The sequence below is a fragment of the Lipotes vexillifer genome, unplaced genomic scaffold, assembly GCF_000442215.2.
Source record: "Lipotes vexillifer unplaced genomic scaffold, Lipotes_vexillifer_v1.1 scaffold1129, whole genome shotgun sequence".
Lineage (NCBI taxonomy): Eukaryota > Metazoa > Chordata > Mammalia > Artiodactyla > Lipotidae > Lipotes > Lipotes vexillifer.
In genome coordinates this window covers 3,992,847-4,003,029 of record NW_006789022.1, presented here as the reverse complement: position 1 = coordinate 4,003,029, position 10,183 = coordinate 3,992,847, and the positions used below count along the sequence as shown (strand labels likewise).

The window sequence follows — 10,183 nt, the reverse complement described above, 5'->3', positions numbered from 1 at the left end:
CCTGCTGAAACAGGGTGAAGAGGGGAGCGGGGGTACTGCCCAGTGGGATGGGGCTCGGGGAGGGCCAGCCCCCCATGGTGCACACCTGTGTCCCCCCCAGGCTCCCCACACACCCCTCCAAGAAGAGGAAGCACTCCGAATCACCCCCCAACACCCTCAATGCCCAGATGCTGAATGGAATGATCAAACAGGAGCCCGGGACCGTGACATCCCTGCCACCGCACCCAGCTCGAGCCCCATCCCCACCCTGGCCTCCCCAGGGCCCGCTCTCACCTGGCCCTGGCTCCTTGCCCCTCAGCATCGCCAGGGTCCAGACGCCACCTTGGCACCCACCAGGTGCACCCTCACCAGGTACATGGCTGGCCTGCTCAAGCTTTCAAGGTCGGGGTGGGGGGGCGGTGGCTCGGGGCCCGGGGCCCAGAGCCCGTGGCCCATGGCCGTTCTCTCTCTCCAGGTCTCCTTCAGGACAATGATAGCCTCAGTGGCTCCTACCTGGACCCCAACTACCAGTCCATCAAGTGGCAACCACATCAGCAGAACAAGTGGGCGACACTGTACGATGCTAACTACAAAGAGCTGTGAGTGACCTGTGCTCCCCCTAACCCCTCCTGGTCACGCCGTCCGGAGACCCCCAGCCCTGGCATCACCGTCCTAGAGCAGGCCTGGGGAGCCACGAGATGGTCCTGTTTCACAGAAGAGCAGACAGGCTCAGGGAAGAGCCAGGACTGGCGCTCAGGGTTCCTGACTCCGGAGCCAGCCCGAGGCCTCCTGAAGGAGCTGGTGTCCGCCAGGGAGGGGCCAGTGGGTGGAGGGGTGTTTTCTGGCCCCCCCCTCCCCTCCCCCACTCCTCCTTCTGCATTCCAGGAAGGTAGCCGGAAGCAGAGCGTCAGCAAGGCCCTTCCAGCAGCCCCCTCCCTGGAGGGGAGGGATGAGTGGGTGGGGGAGGACTGGGTCAGAGGCTGGCCGGGCATTCCTCGCTCTCCTTCAGCACCCACCCATGTGGATTCAGCTTCCTGGGACCTGGCCAGGAGCGCTCCGGGACCAGTCCCCTCACTCCCACGGAAGGCCAGTGAGCGATGAGAGCATGGCTCACCATCAGCTCATTTGGACATTGCCAGGCCTGGGCAGGGTGTCTGGGACTTGGCCCTCTCGCAGCTAGACCAGCCTCCTGGAGTTGGGTGTCCCAGGCTCTGTCGGGTTGTTAGCCACAAGCCCTCAGGGCTGGGGCAGGGGGCGTCCAGCTGATGTAGTGGTGAAAGGGTCCTTGGAGGCCCTGTCTGGGTGGCGGGGGGAGGTCTTTGGCTGTCCAGCCCTATGGCCTGGTGAGGAGCCCCCATTCCTCCTACTATACTTCTTGGGCCAGCCCTGCCACCCCAGGTCCCAAGGCCAGGAAGTTGGCAGCTGAGGGCCCCAGTGTGGCCCAGGCACTTCCTGGGTGTTCCCCTGGGTTGGGCAGGTGGGTGGAGCCCAGGGAGGGAGAGGTAGTGAGCTCTGGGCCTCCCCGTGGATGTTAGCCAGGCCCAAAGGCCCCTCCCCACACAGCTTCCTCCAGGCGGGCCCTGGGCATCCGGGGCACTGCTTGTGCCTGGGGACGTGGGTGAGGGCGGCCCAACAATCACCCCCTTTCAGTCCACCTGGAGGTCCCCCAAAGGGCCCAGACTTGGAACACCTTGCCAGCAACAGATGTGTAGACTGAGACTGAGGCCAGGCTGCCCAGAGAGCCTCCTCCCCAATCGGGCAGATGGTGGAGTCAGAATGAGGACGTTTGGGGGCTTGAGCAAGCTGGTGGGCAGGGGCTGGGCCAGCGCAGAGCCGGCGCCTGGTTCCACCGTTTCCATGGCAACCAGCTGTCAGGCGCAGTGAGGCTCCACAGACGCATCCCCTCTCACCCCGTCTCCCATGAGGGAGACGGCTTCGGGCAGCGTTTTGGGAAGAAGCCAAGTGTGGTGAGGGGCCGTCAGGCCCCCTCCTCAGGAGTTCCCTCCCGTCCAAGTGTCTTGCCCAACCTGCCCCCATCACCAGGGTGGGGTGGTCCCAGGCACGTAGTGGGAAGAATATTGGCTGAGGCACTGGCAGACCTGAGCTCAAATCCTCCTGGGGACTCAGTTTCCATCTCTGAGAAATGGGGGCAGCCCCGAGAGTGCTTTGAGGATGGGGGCACCACATGGGAAGCTGCGTTGGAACGCAGGCACGTGGGTGGGACGGGCAAGGCAAGCCCGGTGTGCGGGGCCTCGGGTGAGTGCCCCCACCTGTCCCCAGGCCCATGCTCACCTACCGCGTGGACGCCGACAAGGGTTTCAACTTTTCGGTGGGCGACGACGCCTTCGTGTGCCAGAAGAAGAACCACTTCCAGGTGACGGTGTACGTCGGCATGCTGGGCGAGCCCAAGTACGTCAAGACGCCCGAGGGCCTCAAGCCCCTTGACTGCTTCTATCTGAAGCTGCATGGAGTGAAGGCAGGTCTGGGGCTTGGCAAGGAGGGCGGGCGGGCAGGCTGGGGGGAGCGCAAAGAGCCCAAGGCCAGGTGAGCGTGTCCTGAGGAAACCCCTCGTGGCTAAGTCCAGTCCCCTCTTTCCGCCTGTCCTCCCGTGCCTGCCCCTTAAGCGTCAGGCCCCTCAGCCCTCTTCTCAGGTACGCTTCCTGTTTCCTTCTCCACCCCGTGATCCCAAGTCTGCGCCCCCCAGCCAAGGACCCTCTTCTGACCCCACTGTCAGCCGTCTCAGTGCCACACCCCCAAATGACCTCCCTGGGAACTTGCCCCTCTCCCGGGCCCCCTCTCTGGGAACAGGGCTCCAGGGCCCTGATTACCTGAGCCATGAATCTGGGGCTCACTTGCCCACCCCTCACCATGCACCAGGACCTACTGTCCCCCAGAACTCCCCTCTGTCTGGTCCCCTCCCCCTCCCCCCACCTCCGCCTCCTTGTCTGACCGTCCTCAGCAGCTTCCTCTGTGGCTCCTGCCTGAGATCTTTCCCATTCTGCCTTCCAAGGCCTCCGGGACTCCATCTCCCTCACCCCAGCAAAGCCCTGACTGCTAGGCTGGGCCTGCAGAGGCCTCTGGGACCCCAGCCTCACCGGTTCCCGCCATGCCATTCGCTGTGCCCAGTCGCAGCCCCGCCTCCCCCAGGCGGCTCCCTTTCCCTGGGACGCCCGCTGAACACCACTCCATCCCTCCTCTGCCGGCTCGCCGCTGTTCCTTGACCTTCACCGTTCACTCTGCTGCATCCTCGGGGACACCTGCCCTGAGGCCCATCTTGACTTGAGGTCCCTCCTCTGCGATCCCCCGGCACCGCCACAGTGGTGGTTGATCTTGAGCCCATGAGCTCCCAGGGGTGTCGGCCGGGTGCGACTCCTTCAGTGTCGCGAGCGAGTGGCGCAGCCAGCGCTCGTGGAGGGCTTGAGGGGAAGTGGGCGTGGGACTGGGTCTGGGAAATGTGGGGTGGCGAGTGAGCGGGTGGCTGTGGAGGCCGGTTTGGGGTGTGTGCTCAGGGCTGGGAGGGGTGTGCGAATGGGAGTGGGGGCCGGTGAGTGTGTGTGTGCACGCTCATGCGTGTGCACATAGGTGGGGGAGTGGCGTGGGTGTGGGGCTGTGGGATGTGTGGCGTGTAGGAGAAGGCACCAGCGTTCGTGCGCTGAGGGGAGGGCAGGGCCTCGGTTTCCTCATGAGCCCCAGCTGGGCCAGGCCTGGGCCGAGAGGCCGAAGGAGGGCGGAACCAGGTGGGGAACCTGGGCCCTGAGGTGCCTTTGGCCTCTGCCCCTCCCCCAGCTGGAGGCCCTCAACCAGTCCATCAACATCGAGCAGTCGCAGTCGGACCGAAGCAAGCGGCCCTTCAACCCTGTCACGTGAGTGTCTGGCCCGTGGCGGGTGGTCCCCAGGAGGGCTCACCCTGGCAGGAGCTGAGGGGAGCGCAGGAAGGCACCCACAGTGTGCACCTCCTACACACTCCTGACCCCAGTGCCCCACTGCGGCCTGGCTCTCCGCAGCCCCCTTCCCTGCGCCCTGAGTACCCTGCCCCTCCTCTGCAGGGTCAGCCTGCCCCCTGAGCAGGTCACGAAGGTGACTGTGGGGAGGCTGCACTTCAGCGAGACCACCGCCAACAACATGCGCAAGAAGGGCAAGCCCAACCCTGACCAGAGGTGAGCAGGCTGGGCCCCTGCCCTGGAGCCGCTCCATTTCTGAGGACGAGGGGCGGGAGGGTGCCACCCCACATAGCACGCCAGGCACAGAGTCCCACAGACTCACCCATTTCACAAAAAAGGGACCTGGGATTCAGAGCCCTTCCTTAATGACTTACAGATGGGAGAGCAGAAGCCTGGTTCCTAGCTGGTGGGCCCTGGGGAATTTCCGCCCTCTAGTGGAGACTCAGGTTCCTCCTCTGTGAGACGGGGTGTTCATGCCCTCTTCCTGGCTGCTGACCGAGTGGGCACTGTACACCTGACCCAGGAAGGCTGGCGGGGGGTGGGGAGGCAGTGGGGCAGACCCCTGGGTGCCTCTAAGACCCCTGTGTGCCCCAGGTACTTCATGCTGGTGGTGGCCCTCCAGGCCCACGCACAGAACCAGAACTACACGCTGGCCGCCCAGATCTCAGAACGCATCATCGTGCGGGTGAGGGCCACCTCCCCGCAGAGGGCTGAGAGTCCTCCCAAGACCTGGGAGAGACAGCACCCAGGAGAGATACAGGGGTCCTCAGGAGTCAGGAGCCGGAATGCTGACCCTGCTGGGCACTCGCTGTGTGGCCTTGGGCAAGGCTCCCACCCTGTCCGGGTCACAATGTCTCCTGCACAATAAAGTGTGGAGGTGGCCAGGACCTGGTTGCCACAATGGGAGGGACAGTTTAAGCCGCCCCTCATGGTGGGGTGAGGAGGTCTGGCTGGAGCTGGAGAGGTGGCTGCGGGGTTTCCCCCTTTCCAAGGGCGCTGCAGGTCCCCCATCCCCCAGGGCTGATCCAACCCCAACTCCTGCTAGGCCTCCAATCCGGGCCAGTTTGAGAGTGACAGCGATGTGCTGTGGCAGCGGGCGCAGGTGCCCGACACCGTCTTCCACCATGGCCGTGTGGGCATCAACACAGACCGGCCCGATGAGGCGCTGGTGGTGCACGGCAACGTCAAGGTCATGGGCTCGCTCATGCACCCCTCGGATCTGCGGGCCAAGGAGCACTTGCAGGAGGTGGGGGCGGGGCTGTGGGCGGGGACAACTGAGCGGGAGGAACTGGTGCCCGGGGTTGCCCGCGGGGGGCGGGGTTGCTTTGCGGGTGGGGCTCTGTAGGGGGCGGGGCTGCAAGGGAAGGAGTTGGGGGAGGCTGGCCCTGGATCTCTGGATCCCGCGACCCTAGTAGCAGGGTCTCCCCTCCACACTGCTGCCTCCGGACGGGCCCAGGACGGGAGGCTTTCAGTTCGGCCCTGGCTCCCGCGCAGGTGGACACCACCGAGCAGCTGAAGAGGATTTCGCGCATGCGGCTGGTCCACTACAGATACAAGCCAGAGTTTGCCGCCACTGCTGGCATCGAGGCCGCGGCGCCAGAAACGGGTAAGGATTCACGTGCGCATGCTGGGATCTGGTAACCCCGACCCTGTCCCTGTCCTCTGGAAACCCTACTTCCGGGAACCCCTTCCCACGACTCCTGGAAACCTGCCCCCGGGAATCCCGGCCCTCCGGAAGACCTGCCCTTCGGGCCGGACCCCTCGCCCTTTGACACCAGAAGCCTGGGACTTGTGGCCTCGGGATCCTCGCTCCTCTGTTCCCTAGATGAATCTTGCCTTTATTCTCCTGGATCCCTGCTCCCTTTCCCCTGGGGCCCTTACTCCCTGGAATATGCCCCTATCCCTAGCCCAGGGAACCCCACACCTTGATCCCTGGAACTGCCACCCTGTGCCTCGGAGCCCCCTGTTCCGGGGCTCCCTGGATCCCAAATCTCTAGCCCCCAGAATTTCACCCTCACCGATCCCTGCCCCTGCTTACATTACGGTGCTGTGGGCAGTCCTCCCCACAACACACACTTGGCTTGCCCCTCCCCAGGTGTCATCGCTCAGGAGGTGAAGGAGATCCTGCCTGAGGCCGTGAAGGACACTGGAGACGTGGTCTTTGCCAATGGGAAAACCATAGAGAACTTCCTGGTGGTGAACAAGGTCTGTGGAGGAGGGACTGAAGGGAGCCCAAGGGGCAGAGGGGTGGACCCGCTGGAGGGCGTTCACGCCCTCCGTAGAGACCGGGGACACTGAAGTGCAGAGAACAGGAGCATTCCCCCTGCCCCCCAGTCTTCTCTCATGCTGCTTCCAGAGCCCCCTCCCCACCCCACTGGGAGAGGTGGAGGTGGGAGGTGGGGACTCTGCCAGTCTACAGCTGTGCGATCAAGGGCAAGAGGAACGTTCTGAGCGTCATCTTCCTCCCCTGCAAAAGGAGGGAAACTACACTTACCGCTAAGAAGTTCTAATGTGGTTATGGCAAAGCTTAAACGTGGGGTTTGTCGTGAGGATAATGTTTGTAACCCTCCTGGCGTGAGGACGGGCACCAGCGAGCATGTGATGTGTTTTGGCCTCTACTGAAGTCTGAGACATCGTGTTCGTCAGATGGGGAGACGGAGGGTGGGAGCCTCTGAGGGACAGGGGGTTCTGACCGTGGGTGGGGAAAGGTGCAGAGGTGGGATGCTATTCGGACACAGGCACAGGGAGCCAAGGGAGCTGAGGCTGGACGAGCGGCAAGGCTGGCCTGGGTAGGGAGCCTTTGAGTGCCCTCCTCAAGCGCCCCGATGGGCCCGTAGCCTGGGGCTCCCAGGGGCTGACTGTGCCCTCGACACTGGCCGTTGCCTGCGGCAGGAGCGCATCTTCATGGAGAACGTGGGTGCTGTGAAGGAGCTGTGCAAGCTGACGGACAACCTGGAGACGCGCATTGATGAGCTGGAGCGCTGGAGCCACAAGCTGGCCAAGCTGCGGCGCCTCGACAGCCTCAAGTCCACCGGCAGCTCGGGCGCCTTCAGGTGGGGGCTCGGGGCCGGGGAGGGCAAGACCCCCTTCCCAGAGGCACCTCTGACCCTGCCCTCTTGCTGCAGCCACGCAGGGAGCCAGTTCAGCCGGGCAGGCAGCGTCCCCCACAAGAAGAGGCCCCCCAAGGTGGCCAGCAAGGTGAGGGTGGGCAGGGATGGGGGGCAGGGACTGGGGCCTCCTCATCCTCGTGGCCTCCTTTTCCAGCAGGCGCCTCTCCAGGCTCACTGAGTCCAAGCGCTTCCCCCCGCACACCCCCTGGCCCTCCCAGCCCCTGGTTTCTCCCTCTGCCCCCCGAGGGCATGAGAGCCCCACCTCCAGCAGAGCCCACCGTGGGTCAGACCGTGGGCTCCCTAAGTCTGCGCCTTCTCCCCCTTTCTTCTGGGTCTTCAGTCATCGTCTGTGGTCCCAGACCAGGCCTGCATCAGCCAGCGCTTCCTGCAGGGAACCATCATCGCCCTGGTGGTGGTCATGGCCTTCAGGTGACTTGTCCCCCAGACTCTGGGGGCGGCTGGCCGGGGACGTCGGGCTGCCCACGGGCCCAGTCCTGGGGGAAGAGGAGGGCGGGGCCTGGGAGGTGAAGTGGCTGAGGTCTCGGGGAAGGAAGGGGTGCTGCCTCGTTCTGTCTCCTCCCCCTGGGACTGGGGAGACCCGCGTACAGGCATCACTTGGGAGTCCAGCCCCTGGGACCAAAAACCACAGGCCCCGCCCTGGAGAGAGGGCGCCGGACGGTGGCTCCAGCTCTAACAGTGGCCCCTTCCTGTGGCTCCCAGCGTGGTGTCCATGTCTACACTGTATGTGCTGAGCCTGCGCGCCGAGGAGGACCTGGTGGAAACTGATGGGTATGTCCCTGGAGGCCTGGCTGCGGGGGCCATCGCCAGGCCGGGCGGGGCTTTGGTGGGCAGCCCAGGGTCGGAGGAGCCCTGGAGGCTGTCTCCTCTAAAGGGGGTTCCACCTCAGGCTCTTAGCCTGCCAGGGCTTTGTGGGGGTGGGTGGGAAGGCCTCTCTGGAAGCGGGGCAGCTGCTTCGCAGTCGTACTGAAGCCGATGTTTCTCCCTGGCCTGCTCAGTGCTCCTCCAGGTAGCTGGGCCTCTGAGTGGCAGGGGGCATCTGAGCGGCCCAGGTTAGAACAGGGGTAGGGGAAGGAGGGCCAGGGTGGGGCCTTGGGCTCTTCTGCCCACTGTCACCCTCAGTCCTTGGGCCATCTCTGACCATGTCTTCTCTTTCTCTCCTCCCCTGTGCCTGCCCCCTCTTTTCCTCTCTGCTGCCCCTTAGCTCTTTTGCCGTGTCCACTTCTTGTCTTCTGGCCCTGCTCCGGCCCCAGCACCCTGGGGGGAGTGAGGCCATGTGCCCATGGTACGTGTCTGGACCAAGCCCTCTCCCTCCTGCCTCTGCCTCCTTTCTGCCTTCCTTGTCCACCTCCTCGCGCCCCTCCCGCTGCTCTGGGACTCCCAGTCCTCCTGCTCAGGCTCTCCCAGCCCCTCTGAGCTCAGCCCACCCTTCCCCAGCAGGTCCAGCCAGAGCTTTGGGACCACTCAGCTCCGACAGTCCCCTGTGACCACTGGGCGGCCGGGCACGCAGCCCTCTCTGCTGCTGGGTGCGTGCCGGGGCGTGGGTTTGGAGGGGTGGGATGGGGAGCGGTGGCTGTGTTCTGGGTCGGGGGCTCTGCTGCCCCACTCCGGCTCATACAGCCTCTGGCTTCCTCAGTTACCACTGGCCCGACCAGCTCGGCCCCAGCTCCAGCCCTCCGCACCTTGGACCTGTGCTCCAGCCGCCCCTGCCCAGTCGTCTGCTGCTCCTCGCCCAGCCCCAGCCCCACCCCTGACCCTAGCCTTGGCCCCAGCTTTAATCCTGGCCGTGGTCTCAGCCCCGGTCCCGGCCCCTCCACCAACCGCTCAGGTATGGCTTGCTTGGGGCCAGGTTTTGGGTTGGAGGGGTTTTTACAGGAGGCCTAAGAAAGGCCCCAAAGACTCATTGGTGGGAGGGTCTGGTCTCCTGGAGCCCAGAATGAGGCTCTGGAGAAAGACTGGGGGTTCCTCCTGAGGAGACCAGGAGATAGAAGGGAGTCACCCAGAGTCCAGTCGGGCCCTCAAGACAGCTGGGCAGGAGGCAGCCCGTGCCTGCCTCTCAGCCTGTGCCTGGTTCTCTCCACAGGCCCCAGCCAGATGGCCCTGCTGCCAGCCACCAACATCAGAGCCAAGTCCTGGGGCCTGTCAGCCAATGGCATTGGCTACTTCAAGCATCCAAAGAACTCGGACCCTGTGGCCAGCCCTGCGGTGCCCTTTCCTGGAGGCCTGGGCAAAGCCAAGAACAGCCCAAGCCTTGGTCTCCATGTCCGGGGCCGCCGAGGGGCCCCTCAGCTTGGCCTGAGCTCTGCTCAGCCCACCCAGACCTGGAGCCAGCCAGGTACCTGCCCTACCCCTTCCCCCGCTCAGCCCAACCCGGCAAGGCTCACTGGCCGGGGCCCATTTCAGCCCATCACCAGAATACCTGGGTGCAGAATTGTCAGTCGACAGACATTTGCTGAGCATTACTAAGTCCCAGGAATCAGGCCAGGCTGATCATATAGCGTTATATCCATCGCCTCGTTTAATCTTCACAACACTCCTGTGAGAAAGGAATCATCCCCATTGTTCAGATGAGAAAATGGAAACTTGGGTGAAGTGACTTGCCCAGGGTCATACAGCCTGTTAGTGGCAGAGGTGGAATTTGATCCCAAGTCCACGTGGCTCCTTTTATGTCACCATGCCAGGGCAAGAAGGGTACTGTTCAGGGTCCCCCCAATTTTCCAAACCTCCAACCTTTGGTTTTAACAAAGCTAGAGAACCCTTTATTGGTTTTCAAACCGGGTTTCTCTGAAGTATCTCTCCAGGGCTGCCTTGGAGGCTGAAGGGGAGGCCGAGAACCTTCCTGGCTTCCACGAGGCACCTCTGCTCTGGGTATTGGGCTTCCTCATGAACTTCCATCCAATGGGTTTTGTGGCTTAAAGAGAAAAAAAAAAAAAGCTTAGAAACTGGTTTGCTGAGATTGAAGTTCGGAGTGATGGGGAAACCCTTAAGGCCTACAGTGTGGTGTTTTGATATAAGCATACCTTGTGTAATGATTACTACAATCAAGCTAATTAACATATCCAACACCTTTAAGAGTTACCATTTTGTGTTTGTGTGTGGCGGGGGGGGGGGGGGGTGGTGGTGGTAGATGCTTAC

General features: G+C 63.5%; 1 protein-coding gene across 1 annotated transcript in view; it reads left to right on the top strand.

Annotated features, from left to right (window-relative positions):
- Positions 1 to 10,183, top strand: part of MYRF (myelin regulatory factor) — a 28,374-nt gene that overhangs the window by 14,923 nt on the left and 3,268 nt on the right. The window contains exons 6-21 of the mRNA XM_007462172.1: positions 101 to 351; positions 455 to 578; positions 2,260 to 2,455; positions 3,766 to 3,842; positions 4,026 to 4,136; positions 4,515 to 4,605; positions 4,966 to 5,166; positions 5,415 to 5,526; positions 6,016 to 6,125; positions 6,813 to 6,973; positions 7,046 to 7,118; positions 7,371 to 7,459; positions 7,751 to 7,819; positions 8,486 to 8,574; positions 8,685 to 8,876; positions 9,132 to 9,383. Of these exons, the coding sequence (XP_007462234.1) occupies positions 101 to 351; positions 455 to 578; positions 2,260 to 2,455; positions 3,766 to 3,842; positions 4,026 to 4,136; positions 4,515 to 4,605; positions 4,966 to 5,166; positions 5,415 to 5,526; positions 6,016 to 6,125; positions 6,813 to 6,973; positions 7,046 to 7,118; positions 7,371 to 7,459; positions 7,751 to 7,819; positions 8,486 to 8,574; positions 8,685 to 8,876; positions 9,132 to 9,383 (2,198 nt within the window). The remainder of the gene's footprint in view (positions 1 to 100; positions 352 to 454; positions 579 to 2,259; positions 2,456 to 3,765; positions 3,843 to 4,025; positions 4,137 to 4,514; positions 4,606 to 4,965; positions 5,167 to 5,414; positions 5,527 to 6,015; positions 6,126 to 6,812; positions 6,974 to 7,045; positions 7,119 to 7,370; positions 7,460 to 7,750; positions 7,820 to 8,485; positions 8,575 to 8,684; positions 8,877 to 9,131; positions 9,384 to 10,183) is intronic.